This window comes from Mycothermus thermophilus, assembly GCF_041956435.1.
Source record: "Mycothermus thermophilus strain CBS 625.91 unplaced genomic scaffold VTJ04scaffold_5, whole genome shotgun sequence".
Classification (NCBI taxonomy): domain Eukaryota; kingdom Fungi; phylum Ascomycota; class Sordariomycetes; order Sordariales; family Chaetomiaceae; genus Mycothermus; species Mycothermus thermophilus.
The window spans coordinates 2,345,765-2,365,919 of NW_027191431.1; the positions used below are offsets into that span (position 1 = coordinate 2,345,765).

Consider the following 20,155-nt stretch of genomic DNA (forward strand, 5'->3'; position numbering starts at 1 on the left):
ACTTCGGATCCAGGGAAGGAGGGGAAGGGGAGGAGAAGGGTTGCCGCAGAGCAGCATGGCTGGGAGGGGAAGGAAAAGAAGCACGAGAGATTAGCAGCACGACGGATTCGACTCCCCCGATTAGCCTCGCTGGTGAGGATTCCCACACCATCTCTCTCTCTTCCCTCCAACAAAAAGCTTGATACCGAAATCCAGAAAATAGGTATCCCGATACGCTCATGCGCCGCGCCGACCACCGCATGCAACAGCCAGTCCTCATCGGCATGGATTGGACGGACTTCCCTCCGGGCATACTCCGTGCTTTCTCCAGGAACCTACCCCGGGGGAATGGGGTAGATGCAAGGATGGCCTGGGGCAAGGAGAGAGACAAAATGCGACGGCTTGAGAGGTGTACTTGCGCAGCCATTAAAAAAACCGGATCCCGTAGATAACGCATGTGGTGTGCAAGTGCGTGTTTGTGAGCTCTGCTGGCGCGAGGCACGGCTGGCCTGCAGGTGCGTCAAATATCAGCAGATCCGGATGCTGGGCTTCTCACCCTCGTCAACCGCACATCTGGGCATGCGACATGCGGCCCCGTTCTCGGCTGCGCTGCCCGAGATGTTAGCGGTGTACTTCTGCGTTCCCAAGACGCCGTTGCGTCGCACAAGCATGTAATGGGCGGGGCTAGACGATACATGATACGGACGATACGGCTGAACTTGGGGACTGTGGCAGCGCCGCTTCCGGATGCAAGAGATGGAGGTGATGCACTGGAAGAGGGAAGCCGGTCGCTGGCTTGGATCCATCACTGACTGGATGATTATTTCATGCTCTGTCTGGATGGCTGATGACTGACACCTAGCTGCCGACCGCAAACTTCCCAGAACTACGTAAGAAACTACCTTAGGTAGGAACGGAGCCGTCAGGGGTATGTACATGGTATCTCCAATCCAGAGCATTCATATAACGGCCACATGCCTGCTCTATCATGATTCTCCCCTCCGCAATCTGCCTTCGGCGAACGGGACACGAGCCCAGTCAGCTGACAGGTCCATAACAGGCGTCCCCTGGGAACCTCGACCGCACTGCACAGGACAAAAAAAAGTTTCTTCCCCCACAAAAGCTCCAGTTTGACACAGCGAGGGAGGTTGTTGTTACTTGATGATTACTATCAAGATCCATCGTCGGCATTGAATCTTGGCGACTTACCCGGCGGTCGCCCCATCACATTCAAGAACGAAGGACCTGGGAAATGCCATGTGTCCCATGCCGGTGACAGCGGGGCTGGGGCTTGGAGAAAAAAAACGCAGACAACAAGGAAAAAGAGGTAAGTACTCGATTTCAAAACGTCAGGACACTGGCAACCCGAGCAAGCCGCGTGGCCGCGGCCAGGGCCGACTTTGCCGCTGTTTTGCGCAACCAATAGACGCCACCACCATAGACCGATCGTCATATGAAATATGTTGAGGTGTTCCCATTCCGCTCTCAGGCATCTCGGTATCCCGGGCTCCGGAACATCAGCAGCCGCATCTGGGTATAACCGTCTTGATCTGGCGGATTCGCTGACTAAACTTGTCCCGGCTGGTTGGCTCAAATCGAATGTTGAGTCTCACGAATGTGTACTGCTTTGTTGTTCATCAAAAGTCACCGCCAGGTGGCCGGCCAGCCAGGCCCGTCCTGGTCCGGCGTGCGCCGTTCCAAAGTCGCTGTTGGATCCGGTCCAGCGGTCGGTCGGATGCGCGTGTCGAGCGAACCTAAAGAACCTGGCACGGCGGGAAGCTGCCGGGCGCCCTTTTCAATTACGTACAACCTGCGCCGCTAACTCGGTGCCCGGGAGGATGGTGAAGCCCCTCCCGCCTCGCGCCGTCACGCAATTCGTGGCCGAGGCCTGGGTCCGCCCTGGCATCTCCGCGGGAACACAAAAAAAACATCCCAGCAAAACAACATGTCAGGTTTATTAACCAGAGAATTGCGTTGGCGTGTGAAAAAGTTTCAATGTTGTCTCTGGAGTCAGGCATTTCGTCATGTGCCTTGTTCGCGGGATGGAAAGTGCCACATCAGTTTTGCTGGCAAGCGCAACCAAGACGACTCCTCCACCTAGGTCCACCAGGAAAACTTCCAGGTTCCCGGCTGGGTGATGCAGGGCGAGGGGCGGCCAGGCCGACCTATACCAGAACCTGGCAAGCATTTTGAGGTTGATCAGGTAGAAGCCCGGTGTAATCCGGCGGCTTGCGCTGTAGAAGGACTCTGTACTCAGGAGGGCATCTTCTTGCTCTCTGGCCACCTCTGACCGGCAGTCCATCTGGTCACTATCACGCCGTCCGGTACAGTACAGTACGGACTCTTGACACCCAACCTCACTATGAGAGCGAGACGGCATTTGGAAGCCAGCGCTAAGCAAAGTCACCCTCTATTTCCCCGCAAAAAACCCAACTTGCAAAGAACCATCACTCCGGCATTACATTAGCGAAATGCTCAAGATCGCGGGGAAGTTTGGGGCAGCGGCAATGTGTTGTCATGGTTGGCCCATTCAGCAGATGTGAAGCCATTCCGTCCACGTTTCTCCGCTTGCTGCAAGTGCTGTATGTGTGGCTTGTCCAAAACCCCAGCCCGGGAACTGCTTCCTGGCATTTGTCTGGGGGAGTGGACAACCCGATTCCCCGGATTCACCAGCAACGACTGCCGGGCAGCCACCGGCCGGGCTCCGATCCCGCAATGGCCCCAACAGGCGTACGGTAAGTTACGGATTGGTTCCGTTACCGCCTGACGATTCGAGACAGCCCAAGGCCCAGACTCAACACCAACCTCCAACACAAGGAAGGCTGTCTCGTCAGCTCGGCGCCTCGATCACTTGACATGACATATGGGCTGAGCAGACTGCGGCCAACACGGGCAGTCACGATGCGGCACTGACGGAGTACCTGGCGGTCCCAGCCAACATTGGGCTACCACGCCTTCTCATTTTCTTCACTTCGCATCAGGCACAGAGACCTGCATACTGTCCCATCGCTCATGGCACGCTATTCCTTCCCAAGATGGCGAGATCGTCAAGCGGTTGCCTGACGGCTCCCACGACGCACTCGCTTGATGGCAGTGCCAGCCAGGAGCGGACTCACTCACTGAGATCCATCCAGACACCTCACCAGCATCATAGCATCGCTCAGCACGTACCTCCTCAACACACGCTTGGTTGCACTCAGACACGCTCGCAGTGACATTCATAGCAGCCTGCACGGCATATTCCGAGATTGAACACAGGCGGCTGAAGACAACATAGGTTTCCTGCATTATCGCCCTGACCCACCGACTTGGATCGAACCCAATCCAGTGTAGTTCGTGATGTCGACGGGGTCGGCTCGTAGGTGAGGCGGCACGCTTGTAGTTACCCCCTCCGTCTCTGATGGATGTTTGTTCATTTCAATATCGATAGGAGCAACTCTTTCTCCATCGTACTTGGGAAGAAGGAACGATATGCCCATGTTCATGTCGTATTGGAAGGCACGGAAACCTATAGGCCCTCCTTCCCCCCCGGGAACTTTGTCTTCATCCGCAGTCACGCCACCACGTCTCCTCGATCGGGGAGTGCACAAGAGTGCTTGGCCTCTGAACTTGCGAAATTTAAAAAGAGACCTTATTGTAGTAGAAAAGAACTTCCTGGCCAGGCCCTATTCCCTTGATCGGTTGACGGTGACGTGACGACAAAAAACATGGACAAACTACGTCGTCGTCAGTCGTCATCCTGAGCTTATTGATGCATATAGATTCTTTTCTACTACGCAAGGCTGGCTACGCTTCTCGTGGGTTTAGTGGGATGTGTACTCGAAATAGATCCGGATTGCGTCATAGCCAGAGAGGAGCGGCTACCGCCGCTGAGCGTCGAGACATACTCAGCTCCGCCAACGTGCATTTGAGTCACCAGGAAGACGCATGTTGAATCAACAGCACCTAGGGATGAGGAATACCTACCTCCCAGAGTAGCTCATGAAAAACACGAGCAAATGAGATCAACAACAGAATCTGAGTGCTACTTGGGAAGCTCTCGGCTCTGAGTTCTGGTGTCTCTTCCACGACTACAACCCTTGAGACTCCGTGAAATGGTGAACTTTCATGTCAATCATTACCTAGTATCTTTACATACCCGATGCTGTAAACCCTGTTTCTAGTCCCGGACGCCAGACTCCAAGATCATGGGACATGCCAATCTATCTCCCTTCCTTTTTTTCCCGGTTCGAAAACACAGAATACCGAACTCCCAGAATAATCAGGTTAGGTAGCGTCTTCTGCTTGTGACGAACTCCCAAAGTTTCTCCAGTGTCAAGACTTCGCCATACCAAGTCAGTCTGTTGGAGATTACCTAGGTCCTTGTTGTATCATGAAACCTCCTCTCAAGGCGCCTCAGGAAGTCGGGGCGCCCGGCAACCTCTCAATGACATACTTGCCCTTTGCGACCGACATGATGGGCACACCAGGAACCTTGCGGATGCGCCTCTTCAGGTCGCGATCGTTGGCTGGTTCAAACAGTCAGCTTCCGCCACAAGTAGACAGGGATAATCGCAAACAGTCAGGTGCTTGGGGAACGTACTGGCAACGATGTAGATGCGGTGCTTCTGGATGCGGTCCACGATGCACTAGATGGCAGAGTCAGTTAATGTCGTCGGTGGCTCATAGAGGAGAGATAGGGAACTCAAATAAATTCACGTACGTCATCAGCATAAGTGCCTTTGTGATCGCACGTCAAGCGCGTCCACCGCTCGTCGCGGGCAATCATCAGGGCGATGCGGTACTTGGGGCCGAGCTTTTCCAACTCGCTGCGAAGCTGTCAGATAAGGCAAGCTGGAGTCGACGGTAAGAGAACCTGAAACGTACGCCATGACGCAGGATGTGATGATGATGTTGCACGAGGCGTAGAGGCAGTCCATGGCCTGAGGGAGTCAGCAGGCGTTCACGGAAAAGATTAGCTCAACAAGACATACCGTCTCCAGTAATGGAAGCTTAGCACCAACTGTTCTGGACAAGAAGTTGGTATCCTGCATGGGTTAGCTGTCGAAGTTTCTGCTCGACCTCGGGTTCGAACATACCACAAGGATTTGGTAGGGCTGTTTGTTACCACGTCAGCATGTGCTCAATGTTTTCATCTCCGGACATATCAAGTACTCACAGGCACAAGAGCCGTATTGTGCTCGAAGAACATCGACGATGGCATCTGAGGACTGAAGTGATGGTCAGTGAGAGGTCCGAAGAGCAGGGTGAGTGAGACGGAGGGGTGAAGGCAACACACATTTCCCTGACGGCCTCCTTCTCCTTCTTCTTCAAGGCCATCTCGGCCTTCTTGACAGCCTCCTCCTTTCTCCGCTCATCATTACGGCCGATCATGCGTTTGACCTGTACCGGCGTTAGCAGACATGTTGGATGAAAGGTCATGTAAATCCATGAGTTGTGGAGCCACGTGCCGCCGCGAATTTTCTTGTCCGTTTGGCGACACCCATGTTGAATTTCTAGTGTGTGAGGTCCAAGATGTAGAGAAATGGGTTGTCTTGTGTGGGACTGAGTTGTCGCGGGCCGCAAGTGTAGTGAAGGTGCCAGAATAGGAAATTGTTGATGTTTTCACAAGGCTGATGTTGGATGGGTGGGTTGATGGAGGCTCAAGCTTTGCATGTTGTTGCTGCGGCAGATGCCGTTTCTCCAAGGCAAGGCCAAGGAACTGACGACAGCTGTTGACAGATGTTGCAACTGGAGCCCCAATTTTATTTGTGTGACGACCAATAAACGTCGGCCTCCTCTCCGTTGAGGCTGCAAATCGAAATTTTCCCGAAGGGGAACACGATGACAGTGTGAGACACGGGATGACGGGTATTTGCTGCGTCCAGCATCAATTGGGCCCAGAAGCTTCTTGACATGCAGGATCTGCCCATCGCACTGCTTCACATTGTCAAGGTCATGATCTTGGTCGCATGCACGCTCCCGTCTATATTGCACTTTTAGCTTTGCAAATCCAGGGAAACTTGTCTTGATTATCAACTTCAAGGGATATCTGGACTTGGAGCGCATGAAGCCAGAGAACTGGGTAAAATGAAGAGGCAGTGTCTTCTCGGCCACCATGTGCACTGTATGGTCCTCCGGGGTGTTTTATTGGACGAGACGGCGGCAGAAAACTGCACGCGGCAGGGAGCCTCCACTTCTGCCCGCACTGGCCTGGCAGGGCTCGCCAGGAACGGCAGGGGTGATCTCGCGTTCTGCCCTCGATTGGAGTGCTTGGCGTCGAATGGTGCCTCCTTTTCCTTCTCCGGGGTCCCTCCAGCCCACTTCGGCTCGTCCTTCATCGTGACTTCCGTCAGCAATCCATCCGGTCCAACTCGGAATGCAGTAACGTCCGACGACCCCAAATCGCATCCCGCATTTTGCTCACTCGTTGTTGCCGTTTGCTTGAAATGCGCGTTGCATCCTTTCGTTTTCTTCTCCTGTAGTAATCGGATTAGCATTGATTTGTCGCTTCCCTCGATCTCGTCTGCGCCTCTTTCGTGTTCTGTTTCTCGGTTTGCGCCCGCGTATTGAAACCTCAACCACCAACCTCGAACCCCAACTCCCCTTCCTCTCATCTCAGGATCGCTCAGTCCGACGGCGCCAGCGTCTCTCGCGACCTCCTGCCTCACAACGACTTCCTGTGGCCTAGGTATCTGACTTCCGCATGCTCCTGCGCCACTGAACGATCCGAGTCCTCGATTGTCACTTCACCTCCCTCTAACCCCGACGTCCTGGTCCTTCTCGTTGCGCAACCACCATGAGGCTGTCGCCGTTCGCGTTTAAGCGGGCGCTGCTCCCCGCCGCCCTCTTCGCCCTGGGCGTCATGGCCCAGGACGACGACAAAGAAGAGCCGAAGCCGCAGCCGACGACGACTCAGCAAAACAACAACCCTCAGCCCACCACACAGCGGCAACAACCTACAACGACCCAGAACAATCCTCCACCGCCGCCACAGCAAACAACCACCCAACGCAATAACCAGCCGCCTCCCACGACCGAAGAGCCGCCGAAGCCCACCGAGGAGCCCAAGGACGACGATAAGGACAAGGACAAGGAGGATTCCAAGGAGCCCGAGAAGCCAGAGGAAACGACACAAACCAACCGCGACCCTGTCACCCTCACAGGTCTACCAGGGCTGGGCACGAGCACTAGCAGTGTAGCTGTCGGCACACTTACTGGTATGCCCACCTTGTCAAGGGCGCCCCCGACGGGGACGTATTCATATCCGCCGCCAACCATTCCTCCTACCCGCGATGCTCCTTTCATGAACCATTCAACCCTTCCCGACGGTACCGTTTTCATCGCCGTCGGTGCCATCCTCGGCGCTTTCGGCCTGGCCGTCCTTCTCTGGCGCGCCATCCTCGCCTGCATGCTGCACCGCTCCATCAAGAACGCCGCCTTGGCCCAGCACGCCTCCAACAACGGTCGCAGCGGCAAGTCCGGCAAGTCCCCCAAGGACCCGTCCTCCTTCCCGGCCCCGCCGGCGCAGTTCTACAAGTATGTCGAGCAAGACTCCTCCGCCTCTCTGGGCGGCGGCGTCGGCACCACCGGACGGCGTAGCCACCGCGGACCGACCCCGTCCGCCACGCCCAGCCAGACCAACCTATTCTTCTCCCCTACCGCCGCCGGTCCGTCCTCTGGTCTCGGCCCCGCCAACCGCGACTCGGGCCGCTTCCTGCCCTCTGGCTTCTACGCCTCTTCTGCCACCTCCCCGACCCACCACACCCACGGCAATTCCATCAGCATGTCCACTTTGCGCCCCTCGTCGCGCGGCCGCGTGGGTCCCTCTCCGCCTGCTTCGCCGGATATCGGCCCTCGCGTGGTGTCGAGAAACTACAGCTCGACATCGCTGAATCTGAACCAGCCGCCGCAAAGCGCCGGTACGCGCGCCCCGAGTGCTTATCTGGATGATTTGCTGGATGAGCAACCCGGTTTGTTCCCGCCGGCTGGAGGTCCCGCGTCGCCTCAGGGACATGGGAGTCATCGCGGGAGGTATTAAATGAAGCCGTCCGTGGTTGATGTTGGGGTTAGGTCCAGAGAAAAAGAGTAATCAGGGCAGGGTTTGGTTTGGGGTTTATGGTTGTTTCGTAATACCAGGGCCGTGGTCAGCTTTTTTCTTTTCTTCTTTTGGGCCGTGGGAGACTGGTTCTTTTGTTCCAAAGTTGGAGGTAGTTGGTCATTGTGGGTGGTTTGGCTTGATGTTCTATCCAGGGGTTGAGAATTGTTTTGTTGTTTTGCCAGCCAGCGCCGCGTTTCTTTCTCTGGGCTTGTCAACTATCACTTGCCGTGTACACAGCTGGTAATGGCGTGTTGATGGTCGGTTCAAGGTTAATTCGTCCCATCCCCTGTTTTTGGATCAGACGGAAAACACATTAGAAATGGGTGGTTTCGTCGTTGGCAGCTCTCTTTCACTTCTCTCTCCTTTGCTCACGATAACGGTACATAGTTCTTTATTTTGAAAACTTTCTTCAGAATCTTGATGTGTGCCTTGAAAGACTGGGATGGGAATGACATGGTGAGCTTCATCATTGAGTCTATGTTTCTTGCGGGCTTGTTGAACTTGGTGTTCCGTCCCACATATTGGGAGACTTGACGTTCATCTCAAAGTCATTGCTGAAAGTAACTCATCTGAACACTAACAGACATATTGATCCCTGGGAGAGACCAATTGTCTGTAGTCCATTCATCTCGTTCTCAGGCGTCATGTTTAATATCTGGTCCTTTCTCTTCACTTTGAGCGTTACTCCCTTTTAGTACTCTCTTAGCTGATTGAGCTTACCAATGTCTAGGTAGGATTGCAAATGTATGGGACAAAGGGCTCAGGAGGATATCTTCCTCCCTCCAGGCGGCGTGGAATGGCTCAGATTGAGTTGACCCGTCATCCATCCGCAGAAACTCTCGACGGAGATATCTGTAGCTGGTTGACTCCTTACCATCAGACCTGCTCTTCCCGTAACCACACCTACCAACACAACTCTCTTCATCGGTCCTCTACGGTGTAGGTATTCTGGATCTCCCTCCGCCTCAAGCCGCGAGCGACGACCACCTCCAAATTGTTAGCTATCCAGAATTTTCCGTTTTCATTTGCCCACGAACCATGCCCAGCGACAACGGACCCCCCGCTAGTGACAGTGCGGCCTTCGACCGTCGCGTGATCGAGTTTTGCGAGAACATTATGGAGTTGGTCCGCGCCCTCTCCGAGCGCATGAACCGCCTCGAGCAACGTCTCGACGACCACTGCTGCCACTGCTGTCACTGCAACAACATCAGCAACAACGCCAACGACAACACCAGCAACGCCAACACTCGCTCAGATTCTTCTCCCCTAAACGGCCAACATCTCCGCCCGGCGGGCGATCGAGAAGAATCTGATACAACCTCTGACGGTCCCGCTCTCGTATGAGACCATTCAGTCCTCCGCGGACAGCAATTACACCATGCTGGTAGCGCACATCGCCACCACTACAACGGGTGTCATCGTCACCAAAGCAAGGGGCGAAAAAAAGTACCGAGTTGACAAGTGAAGAAGATAGGGTTTGGGAGGACTGAGCGGTGAAGGTACTCGAGAAGTATTGGGTGTTCTTTCCATATCTTGGATGTTTTGTAATAGACTCCATCTAGCCGGACCCTATTCATTCAGCCTTATCCGACTTTACCTCGGGATCAGCTCCTCTTCTCCTTTCTTGATCTCTTGTTCCTCTCCTCCTAAGACCATGGCTATTAGAAGGTTTGAGAGACGATGACTTTCATCAAACAGTAGACCAAGACCGTCTATTATCATACACTGTGTATTCGTAGTAAATAAGCAGCGAGACGGAAAAGTCTAAGGTATCCAACGAAGCGGCGTTATCTCAATCCTCCCAAGAGCGGTGTATTTCATGTTCCTCTCCGCTGAGCACAACCGACGGTCCAATCTCGTACAACCCAAAAACCTCCATCTACCAAATTAATTACTCCCCTCCCCTTCCTCATCCTCAGCGGCCCCCTCCGCCCTCGCCCCGCGAATATCCTCCGCCCGAATCCCACTCCGCTCACACATCCCCCTAAATATCCCCCCTTCCTTCTGGTACAGCTCCAGCGGCGACCCCAACTCGGCGATCCGCCCGGCGTCCATGACGCAGATGCGATCGTAGCCAATGATGGTCCGCAGCCGGTGGGCGATGCACAACAGCGTGCGGCCCTTGAAGGCGGTCGCCATGGTGACCTGGATCTTGTCGTCCGTCTCCATGTCGACGCTCGACGTGGCCTCGTCGCAAATGATGATGCGCGCGCCACGGACGAGCGCTCGCGCGAGCGCCATGAGCTGGCGTTGGCCGAGGGAGAAGTTGAGGCCTTCTTCCTCGACGACCGTGTCGAGGTGGATGCGGTTGGTTGTGGTGGTTGTGACGGCTCCGGCAGCGGCAGCGGTTGTGTCGTCGGTGGAAGACGAGGCGGCTTCGTCTGGGACGAGATCAGCTTGGCGGAGAGCGGACCACAGCTCGAGATCCGTGTGCTCGCCAAAGGGGTCGAGATTGCTGCGGACGGTGCCGCGGAAGAGGGTCGGGTCTTGCGGGATGATGGCGAGGCGTGTCCGCAAATCATGGAGGCCGATGGTGCTAATATCGATCCCGTCGATGGTGATGTGGCCGCCTGACAACTCCACCAGCCGGAAAAGGGTCGACATGATGGAGCTCTTACCAGCGCCCGTGCGCCCGACAATGCCGATGCGTTCGCCTCCCCGAACATGCAAATTGAAGCCGCGCAGTACGAGCGGGAGCCCGGCGCGGTAGCGCATCTCGACATTGTCGAAGATGATCTCTCCCTTGTCAGGCCACGACGGCGGCACGTCGATGGTCTTGAGGGGCGCTTCTTGTTCCAGCTCGGTGCCATAGTAGCGGAGACGCTCGACAGCGTTCATGCCGTTCTCGACCTCGGCCAGCTGGCGCACCGTGAACTGAATCATCTGGACTATGGCCAGGATGTACGAGAGCACAAGACCGCCGATGGATGGGTCGACCGAGAACCGCGATGTGACGACCAGGATACCCACCGTGAATACGAGTGCGTTCCCTATCATGTCAAGCCGCACAGACAGCCAGCGTTGGTTCGAGAAGGTAATGTAATAAGCCGAGTCGACATCATCAATGGTCTTCCGGAGGTCGGCGACAAACCGATCTTTCAGTCCATACGCCCGAATGCAGGCGATTCCAGACAATCCTTCAGAAAACTTGGCTTGGAGGTTGGACCGTAGAATAGACTCGATACGCTTGACCTCACGAGCCGAGGCCCGATAGTATGAAGTGGCCATCAGGAAGACAATGACCAGCGGCACCAAGGCGATGACAAAGTAGTAGAAGTAGGCAATGATGAGGATGAAGACGGAGATGATGCTTCCGACGCTGAAGAAGTACATGCGCATGGCATCCGTGAGGGTGTTGTCCATGACATCGACGTCGCGGCTGAAGCGGTTCGTGATACGGCCCAGCGGCGTCGTATCGAAGAAAGACATGGGTGCTCTCAACACCCTCGCCACCGCCTGCCGCAGCATCTCCTTGCTGGCACGGGTGCCGAAGATGGACAGAGAGATCATGAAAGCAAAGGTGATGAACGCTTGTCCCGCGCCGAGACCGCCGTAGACGCCAATGTAGGTTCCCATGTTGAAACCGAACTTGTTCGAAGTCCACCACGACAGCCAGAGATTTGTGATGATGTTGGCTCCCTGGGACAGAATCAAAAGCGCAAGAACGATGGGGGCGTTGAATATTGTTCCAGATGCTCGTACATAGGCGGCGTATACGGACCACGGGACGCTCGAAACGGCACGCTCCTCGGATTGCATCAAAGCTTTATTCTTCTTCTTCTCCCGCGGCTGGTCGTTGGCATCCTGAGCCTGAGGGCCGGCTCCTTCGTCCTTCTTTTCCTCGACAGCTGTCGTCTCCATCAATTGCCGGAAATCCTCAGACTCCTTCATCATTTTGTCGAAGGTGTCAATGGCCCGGATCTTGCCATCTTCCATCCAAATAATGCGATCACAGCGGTTCAGGACCCAGAGCTGGTGTGTCGCCAAAATGCGGCACTTGTCCTTCAGCAAGCCGAGGATGGCGTTGTCAAAGATATGGCGGCCGACGTGGGCGTCAACGGCGCTCAAGGGGTCATCGAGCAGGATAATGTCGGCATCGAAGTAAATGGCGCGCGCGATGTTTAGACGTTGCTTCTGTCCACCAGAAATGGTGATACCGCGCTCTCCAATCTCCGTCAAGTCTCCGTTGGGCAACATTTCGAGATCCGGTTGCAGCGCGCATCTGTAGGGTGTATGTTAGCTTGCGCCTACGGCCGGAATCATCTGGGAAGCAGAGGAGTAACTTACGCCTTGATAACCTCCGCATACCACTCTTTATCCATCTCCTTGCCGAAGAGGATATTCTGCTTGACAGTTGCGTTTTGGATCCAGGCATATTGCGGACAGAAAGCACGGGAAGCACCAAGAATCACCTCGCCACTTGTCTTGCGCATGTCTCCAGCCAGGGCCGCTAGGAGCGATGTCTTGCCGCTGCCCACCGTTCCGATCACAGCAACCAGTTCGTTCCGGCCGATCTCCAAATTCAAGTCTTTGAGCTTGAATGGCTCGGGCTCCTCTGCCAGGGTACTACCCGCTTCGCTAGAGTCCGGGGCCGAGTCATCGTGCTTCGAAGTCTTCGGGTGATGTCGCGACGGTTGCGGCGGTTGCGGTGCTGCCCTCCCAGAGACTGTTGTTTCAGGGTCTTGTGTTGGCGTACGTTCCCAGGTGAAGGAGGCATTACGCATCTCCACGGCATTAGGGGCGTCTGGCTTAATGATGGCCTCATCCTCGCGCTCCTCGGCCAGCAAGAACTCCTGGATGCGGAACAACGAAGACCACGCATCCGTAACCTGACCGATGACCATCGGAAGCATGTTCAGGGGCATGCGCAGGCCGTTGAAGAGGGCCAAGGACGAGAACACCTCGGCGGGAGCGAGGTCGTGGTTGGTCAGAGAGTAGGTAATGAAGGCGAGCATCGACGCAAATATGGGCAGCGAGACGCCGACGGCCATCACAGCGTTTCGGATGGCCAGGACGACCTGGATGGCCGAGATCTCACGCGAGCGCAGCTCCTGAAGGCGGCTGAGAAACGAGTTTTCCCAGCCAAAGAACTTGACGAAGCGGACTGACTGCAGAATCTCCTGTGTCAGGCCGACTCTCTGGTCGGTGATCCTATTAATGAGCTTTCGGCGAATGAACAGGCGCTTGACGGCTTGAGATAGGAGCGGCATAACGACGACCAGCAATGCGAAACCGGCAAGGGCGCTGTAGGTCAAGTTGACCAGGAGCATAGCCAGAGTAATCAGGCAGGAGAGGGGGGCAGTCCAGACGATGTGGAAGAGACCAAACGCTTGATCGATACGGTAGGTGTCGACACTCATGAGAGCCAGCTAGTGCCGAGTTAGTCATCTCTCACAGGCCGTGCGGATAGAAGAAAGCTTCACTTACAATTCTCCCGTTGTCCCAACCAACGCCATCCCCTTTGAGGCCTGTTTGGTTGATGGTAGTGCTCTTCTTCATCCTCTTGGCCCTCCTCGCCTCGTCCTTGAGCCTCTGTTTCTCCGCGGCCCTGACGGCCGGGATATCAGGAAGCTCAGCACCGCCAGCCTTGGCGCGACCTGATATAACCATGGACTTCTGGTAGATCAAATCGACCAAAGAGGCCCTGGCCATGCCGCCGACCACCATGCCGCGGTAGATGAATTGATTCACGGACAAACTCTGAACAACCTGCATGGCGGTGACGCCGATGACCAAACCAATACCGTGGCCGATGTCGGGGCCGGGCTCATGTCGCAGCCTGGCCACCCATGCGTCGGCGGCGAACTGGATAAGGTAGCGCAGGACGAAAGGCGACATGACCTGTAGGACGGTGGAGAGAAGGGCGCAAAAGCCGCCCAGCCAAAAGTCCCAGAAGAAGGCCTCGTTGATCGCCCAGGCCAGGGGAAACTTCTCGCCAGCGTCGACGCGGCGCCGGAACGAGGCGCGCAGCTTGTCGGTCAGAGGTTGGACAGCGCGGTCCGGGTTGATGGCGTAGATGTCGTTGACTTCGAGGGGCCGCTTGTAACCGCTGCTCATGAGTGGCGCCATCCACTGGAAAAAGAGCTTGCTCAAAAAGCCGGCCTTGTACTCTGGGCACACCTGCCTCTCCTTGGGCACTGGGGGTATCTTGCCCCATCGCAAGGGGTTTGGCTGCTTGTACCATGGCTTCTGCTCAGGTAGTCGAGTTGTTGGTGCCGCGGTGCTCGTAAGGCTGGTGGCGGTCGCGGCGGTCCTCACACGATCCAGGTCGCGCCGCCTCGGGTTGGCATCCTCGCCGTCCTCGATCGGCTCATCTGCGACATTAGGTGACTGGGGCGGGTCATCGCTGCTGCCCCTCGATTTCTCCAGATCCATACTCCCGGGTGCCGCATCGTCACGTACGGATTCTGGTTTCTTGGGAATTGCAGGGTCGGAGGAGCCCTGTCCTGGCTGTTTCTCGTCCTCTCGGGAAGCGTCCGTCATGGCCTAACGGCCCCGGTCAAATGGAGCAGGACGGATTAAGACAAAGGAGCTTTCTTGTTGGTTTTGCCTTGCGACGCCGACAAGTATGTAGACGCGAGAAACCGATGTAGTAGGGGACCATGTACTTTCAAGGTCTTATACACGAACCGTTGCGGTGACTGCCGCGCTTGGCGGGATTGAGCGGATTGAGTGGAGCTGGATGAAGCAGTGCAATGCTAGGGGATTATGACGACGACGCCATGGTGCAGGGCGACAGACACAGATTAAAACCGAAACCGAGAGGCGGTACACCCAGCAGCGTGGGATGGTACCGTTTATCTGATGTCTTAAGTAGTAGAAGGGCTTGGGGCTCCTCAGGAAGCTACGTAGAAGCTTAGAAATCAGGTCAATAACAATCAAATTGAAGGAGAAAGTCGGAGTTGTCCAGGTCAAATCCAGGTCAAATCCAGGTCAAATCCAGGATCAGGCCTGGGGAACTTCCACAAACTTGGCTGGAAGGATGGACAAGGTACGAGTAGAAGAGACGGGGAGTTGGGAATGGGAATTGGCCTTTGCAAGGTTCCAGGTTGGCAGCGAACGGCGATTCTCCGATCCCGACCACCGAGCTTCCGGAGCATTTCTTCCTTCCCGTCAACCCTGATTCCTCCCCTCGGTATCCTGACACCTCTAGATATCCTGGTCCCCGTCCAATGTCCGTCCATCGCCTTTTCGGCTGCGCAACCCATCGCGGTCGTCACAATCCTCTGGCAAAACCAATCCAACCCCAACCACAATCCCACATCCCAAGCAGATTCCATCTTTAGCTGGCCCATTTCCCTCCCCGGGGACCTGAGCCAGCCCGATCCAGAGAAGAGGAGGCGGATGATGACATCGATGCCACCTGCCTTGCCCAGAAAGCAGCGGAAAGGCTCGCGGTGGGGCCCCACATGGCTCTGGATCGGAGGGTCGGCAGCTCTGAGCGCCGACTTTTGGATCCTGCTGCCCAATCGCATCCCCTGCATGACTAGCTTCTTGCGCAACCACAGACCCTGGTTTTTGGCTCGGAGATAACGGGATTACCCGCCGCGATGAAGGGGCGGCGACATGGAAAAAAGGCAACCACTGTCTGGAGGCCAATTAGGGTTTGCGGAACGCCCAGCATTACGTAGTCGAGACTTTAAGAGTTAATTCTACGGTGTAGTTGGAGCCCTTAGTCATTGACGGAGCTTTGTAGAGACGAGCAACAATAGAACGTAGTTCTTGGAGGTGTGATTCGGAGTATCTCGAGAAGGGGTCCAGCACCGGTCAACATCGCGTCCATACACAGCTGGACTCCGGGCATCCTTCAACAACGGGAGGGATCCCTCAATGACGTCTATAGCAACTAGTTTCCGAGATAGCACAGCAGAAAAAGTGGGTAGGCGTACAAGGAACAACTCGCGACACAACATACTCTGATCCGCCAACACGACTTACACCGCATGTCAATGACACCCTCTCACTCACACCTATATAAATCCGACGGTAACACCGGGTGGGCAATCATGACGTCCATGTAGTACCGAGTATACGTACGAGATGCGACTTGGAACCCATCCCACCTAAGGCGAAGGGGATCAGGTAGGTAAGCCCGGTTGGAGGGAGATAGGGAGGTATGTTGACTCATGACGTGGCCAGCAACAGGGCCTCACTCTCAGTTGTGTCGTTGTTGACAAACAATTCACTCGGGTCTAACCAAACACAGGGAGGCAGAATATGCAAATGAGTTCACAGCAAATACATAGATATATTTCCCAGGTTTGATATGATAGTATGGATAGTACATGTGTAAGAACTATGTACCCCCAAACAATGCCTCTGTGTCTGGCCATTTTGCAAGCCGACTTCCGTCCACCGTCAGGCGACAAAGGGCGTAAGGCTCCGCATTCACCATTATGGGACTGATGATGTTCACAACCCGTCTGAACCACGGTTGAGGATCAAACAGCAGAGTTGAATGACGCATGATGAAATGATGGGGCTAGGTAGTCGGTAGGGCGTTCCATCAACCTTCCACTTGGAAGGGTTGAAGCCAGCTTTTCCTGTTCGAGTATCCAGTTCCCCCAAGAGGGGAAACAGTTTGCGAAGTAGAGAAAAACCAACCTCGAACTACTCACCTTGATGTGCATACAACTGCATTGGTTCCAGAGGCTGCTCCCCTGTCCTACCTGCTTCTGTGCATATATATGCATGTGAGTTCACGTCATCCTCACTACTACTTACCTGCCAACATTTGACGGCCAATCTGTTTCATCGAATCTCAAGGTGGCGGCAGGATCCCTTGATGGAGGCGAATCACTATATGGCGAACTGGCCGTCTGCCTTGAGAGAGTGGTCCCGAACCTGCTGAGCAGGAGGATAACGGTCATCATCACAATGACCATGACGATGACGAGACAGCATCGAGTTTATGTTTGATCAAGTGAGGGTAGTACGAACTGGCGTCAGGGTTTCTGCATAATCTGTTTGGTTGCAGTCGACTGTGTGACTGGGTGACGGCTGGCGGGTTGAATCCATGATACACGCATGACAAGGCGATGATGACGATAGCTGGGTGAATCATGTGAAAGACGAGGCATGATGGCGACGTGGAAAACCGACGAAAGACGCGGTTTATGAATCGAAAGGGCGGTTTCCAGCCCTCTCCATCCAGCCAGCATAAGGCGAGCGCCGCGATGGCTTGTTATTCAACTGGCGTCAGGCGATTTCCGCGATTGCTTATAATTCGGCTGGCAGAAGGCGAATTTCGCGGTGGTTTGTGATCCAGCTAGCATGTCAAATCAACAGCCAGCTGGCAGACCAGCCTGGCGACTAAGATAGGTTGCCAAAGCGATTCGGAAGAGGCATTTTTGCGCGTTGGTTGAGTCACAATCAAGGTGTGGATGCGAGTTGAGTGGGTGTGTTTCTGGTTACCGCATCATGCCGACTACAGGAAAAAAAAACCCGGGTATGAAAGAAAAATCGATGTTGGTGCAGAGTCGTCACAGGTGTAGGGGAAGGAGTTGGTGTGCCGCTTTGCCGTCAGAAGGCGAGAAGGGGAAAAGAGTGAAGTTATAATCGTACAACGGCGGCCACCATCCCACTCTCTCCGTGCCGTCCTAACCCGAGGGGGAGCGATACCGAATGACTTGTGTTGACTGCAGACCGAGCCAGACCCCGCTGCTGTCATCACGTATCGAGAGGTGTCGCACCATCTATGGCTAGAATCTCTGCTGAACCTGCCTGACGAAAAAGGCCATATGCCGAAACCGGGCCCTCAACCCCCCATAAACTGCCGTAAACTCCAGATCGATCGAGTTTTGGGATATCCGAATTATGTGCCCATGCCCAAAGCAAGAACCATAGGGGAAAAGGAAAAGAAAACACATTCTCTGAGATGCGAAGGCAAGCAAGCCATCGGCAACCCCAAGGTCGTATGGGAATTTAGCGGCCACCTGCGATCATCAGCATCTCCGGGAGTCGCGACGAGGAGAGTAAGTATATCTGTTACCGTAGGGCTCGCGGGCATCGCGAGGAGCGGGGTCAGCATAGCCAGAGCCCGGGCCCGAATCACGAGGGCGAGAGTCACGGTCGCTGGGGCGGTCATAGCGATCACGGTCGTAGCTTGGGCCACGGCGGTCATCAGGGCCACCACGACCACCAGCGTAGCGATCACGATCATCACGGCCACCGTAGCGGTCACCACGGCCATAGCCGTCATCGCGGTCACGACGGTCATAGCCACGGTCATCGCGGTACTCACGGCTGTAGCCGCGGTCATCACGATAGTCACGACCATAGCCGCGATCGTAGCCACGGTCATAACCACGATCGTAGCCGCGGTCGTCGCGGCCGTAGCCACGAGAGCCACGGTACGAGTCATCACGGCCGTAACCGCCGTAGCCGTAACCACCACGGCGACGGTCATCGTAGCGACGGGGATCTGGTCGAAACGGTTAGTTGGAACTGGTTCCTTCACGGGACGAATCGAGTAAAAGGTTTTGTATACCACGCTTGGGGGGGCCGAAGTATTTGCCCGGAGTCGGGGTGCGGGGACGAGCACGGCGGGCCTTCTCAATGTTCAAGGTGCGGCCCTCAATGACCTCACCACGCAGGCCCTCCATGGCAGCATCGGCCATCTCGACAGTGACCATCTTGACGAAGCCGAAGCCACGGGACTCGCCGGTGTGGGGGTCCCTCATGATCTGGCATTTCTCAACCTCGCCATACTTCTCGAAGAGGCGCTGGATCTCGGCCTCCTCGATGCGCGGGTGGATGCCGGTGACGAAAAGGTTCGAGCCCGGGTTCACGCTCTCGTCGTCCTTGTTGCCATTGTCGTTCTTGGCGGGAGCGCTGCTGGAAGGGTGTTAGCTGATGGGTTGAAAACTCGGAAGCACGACTGGGAGAGTTTGCTTGGCACGCGCGACATACCGGTCGTTGCCGTTGGGCGACAGAGAGCGACGGCGCGAATCATGACCATCGTCGCGACGAGGCGAGGCACTACGATCGCGATCGTAGCGAGGAGCGTCGTCTAAAACAATCAGGGCGAGTCAGTATTGTGCTCGACTAACGCGTGCGACTGGTTGCTAAAAGCGCGAGGTGGTCAAGCGAATGAAAGGAATTACGCGTACCGTAGTCGCGCTCGCCGGTCGGCTCGTAATCCATCGAGGTGGTAGCCATGGCGATAGGATAAATATGTGACTTGAGAGAGGCGGACGATGGAAACAGAGAAAGAAAAGGATGATGGGTTGCTTGAAATGATGAAGGAAGAAGTGTGAGGCTACCCGCGATGGTTTGGAGTGGGTGCGAGAGAGGAAATGGGGAAAATTATGGGTCGGGTTGATCGCGCGCAGATTTCAATTCAGTGCAGCGAGAAAATCCGATGCCCAAAATCCCAAAGCTCAAGGTTGGGTTTGGAATCTGGAGAGAGTTGAAAAGGGAAAATTTGGGGTCCCCGTCCGATGCGGATGACAACAACAAAGAAAACCTGGAAGACGAATTGGGGGAACTGGGCTGGGGAAGTGCAAGGTCAGGCGCAGCAAAGACCACAAGGAGAAGGAGGCGAAATTTTTGGCGGCGACGACTGCTAGCTCGCTTCAAACACGCTGGCTCCGGTTGCCTGCGCGCTCCAGGCCCTCTCCTCCTTCCGGAACCTCAACGGGAAAGCCAAGGCGCTAACCCCGATCAGGAATGGTGAGGCAACATTGTTGAGGCTGCGACTCGGGCAAGGCTGCAAGGCCTTCTTCCACTCTCCAACCCGGAGCCTTGATTCATTTCATTTTGCTTTGATCGCCGAAGGCAACCTGACGCCTTGGATTCGAACAGCCAACCCGCTGTTGAGGTTGTCATGGGATGGTTGACCGAACTGGAACCAGAAAGGATGGTCCTCGCGTGGCATGCAGAGAGCCCTGCTGGATCCGTCGGTCACCCCGTTCTCGGCTCGTCATTGGCTGCCCCAGTCGCGCAAGGCTGCAGCCTCCCATGAGATCTTCAACACTGCCACCATCACCAGCAGCATCACCACCATTTGCCAGCGACGTGGACGGTCGGGTGGGCAAGATCCTCTGCTAGCTGAGTAGCCTTGTCAACCAAAATTGGATTTCGCTCTGTCAAAAC

The 20,155-nt window shown here is 55.4% G+C and overlaps 8 protein-coding genes across 8 annotated transcripts; 3 read left to right on the plus strand and 5 right to left on the minus strand.

Annotated features, from left to right (window-relative positions):
* Positions 1–506: 506 nt before the first annotated feature.
* On the minus strand, positions 507–785 carry VTJ04DRAFT_7917 (uncharacterized protein; the record flags this gene model as incomplete). The annotated part of the gene is made up of 1 exon (XM_069366296.1): positions 507–785. One exon carries the CDS (start codon positions 783–785, stop codon positions 507–509), a length of 279 nt encoding a protein of 92 aa, XP_069217245.1.
* Positions 786–4,374: 3,589 nt separating this feature from the next.
* Positions 4,375–5,465, minus strand: VTJ04DRAFT_7918 (uncharacterized protein; the record flags this gene model as incomplete). Its single annotated transcript, XM_069366297.1, has 9 exons — positions 4,375–4,487; positions 4,562–4,607; positions 4,682–4,787; positions 4,846–4,901; positions 4,953–5,006; positions 5,058–5,075; positions 5,138–5,189; positions 5,258–5,361; positions 5,430–5,465. The coding sequence occupies 9 exons, from the start codon at positions 5,463–5,465 to the stop codon at positions 4,375–4,377; spliced, it is 585 nt and encodes a 194-aa protein (XP_069217246.1).
* A 622-nt stretch (positions 5,466–6,087) lies between these two features.
* Positions 6,088–6,649, plus strand: VTJ04DRAFT_7919 (uncharacterized protein; the record flags this gene model as incomplete). Its single annotated transcript, XM_069366298.1, has 2 exons — positions 6,088–6,325; positions 6,444–6,649. 2 exons carry the CDS (start codon positions 6,088–6,090, stop codon positions 6,647–6,649), a joined length of 444 nt encoding a protein of 147 aa, XP_069217247.1.
* A 108-nt stretch (positions 6,650–6,757) lies between these two features.
* On the plus strand, positions 6,758–7,999 carry VTJ04DRAFT_7920 (uncharacterized protein; the record flags this gene model as incomplete). Its single annotated transcript, XM_069366300.1, has 1 exon — positions 6,758–7,999. The coding sequence occupies one exon, from the start codon at positions 6,758–6,760 to the stop codon at positions 7,997–7,999; it is 1,242 nt and encodes a 413-aa protein (XP_069217248.1).
* A 1,098-nt stretch (positions 8,000–9,097) lies between these two features.
* Positions 9,098–9,403, plus strand: VTJ04DRAFT_7921 (uncharacterized protein; the record flags this gene model as incomplete). The annotated part of the gene is made up of 1 exon (XM_069366301.1): positions 9,098–9,403. One exon carries the CDS (start codon positions 9,098–9,100, stop codon positions 9,401–9,403), a length of 306 nt encoding a protein of 101 aa, XP_069217249.1.
* A 543-nt stretch (positions 9,404–9,946) lies between these two features.
* Positions 9,947–14,542, minus strand: VTJ04DRAFT_7922 (uncharacterized protein; the record flags this gene model as incomplete). Its single annotated transcript, XM_069366302.1, has 3 exons — positions 9,947–12,281; positions 12,347–13,428; positions 13,487–14,542. 3 exons carry the CDS (start codon positions 14,540–14,542, stop codon positions 9,947–9,949), a joined length of 4,473 nt encoding a protein of 1,490 aa, XP_069217250.1.
* Positions 14,543–17,486: 2,944 nt separating this feature from the next.
* VTJ04DRAFT_7923 (uncharacterized protein) lies at positions 17,487–17,729 on the minus strand (the record flags this gene model as incomplete). Its single annotated transcript, XM_069366303.1, has 1 exon — positions 17,487–17,729. The coding sequence occupies one exon, from the start codon at positions 17,727–17,729 to the stop codon at positions 17,487–17,489; it is 243 nt and encodes an 80-aa protein (XP_069217251.1).
* Positions 17,730–17,983: 254 nt separating this feature from the next.
* On the minus strand, positions 17,984–19,219 carry VTJ04DRAFT_7924 (uncharacterized protein; the record flags this gene model as incomplete). The annotated part of the gene is made up of 5 exons (XM_069366304.1): positions 17,984–17,994; positions 18,051–18,482; positions 18,549–18,895; positions 18,971–19,070; positions 19,171–19,219. The coding sequence occupies 5 exons, from the start codon at positions 19,217–19,219 to the stop codon at positions 17,984–17,986; spliced, it is 939 nt and encodes a 312-aa protein (XP_069217252.1).
* Between the last annotated feature and the right edge of the window lie 936 nt (positions 19,220–20,155).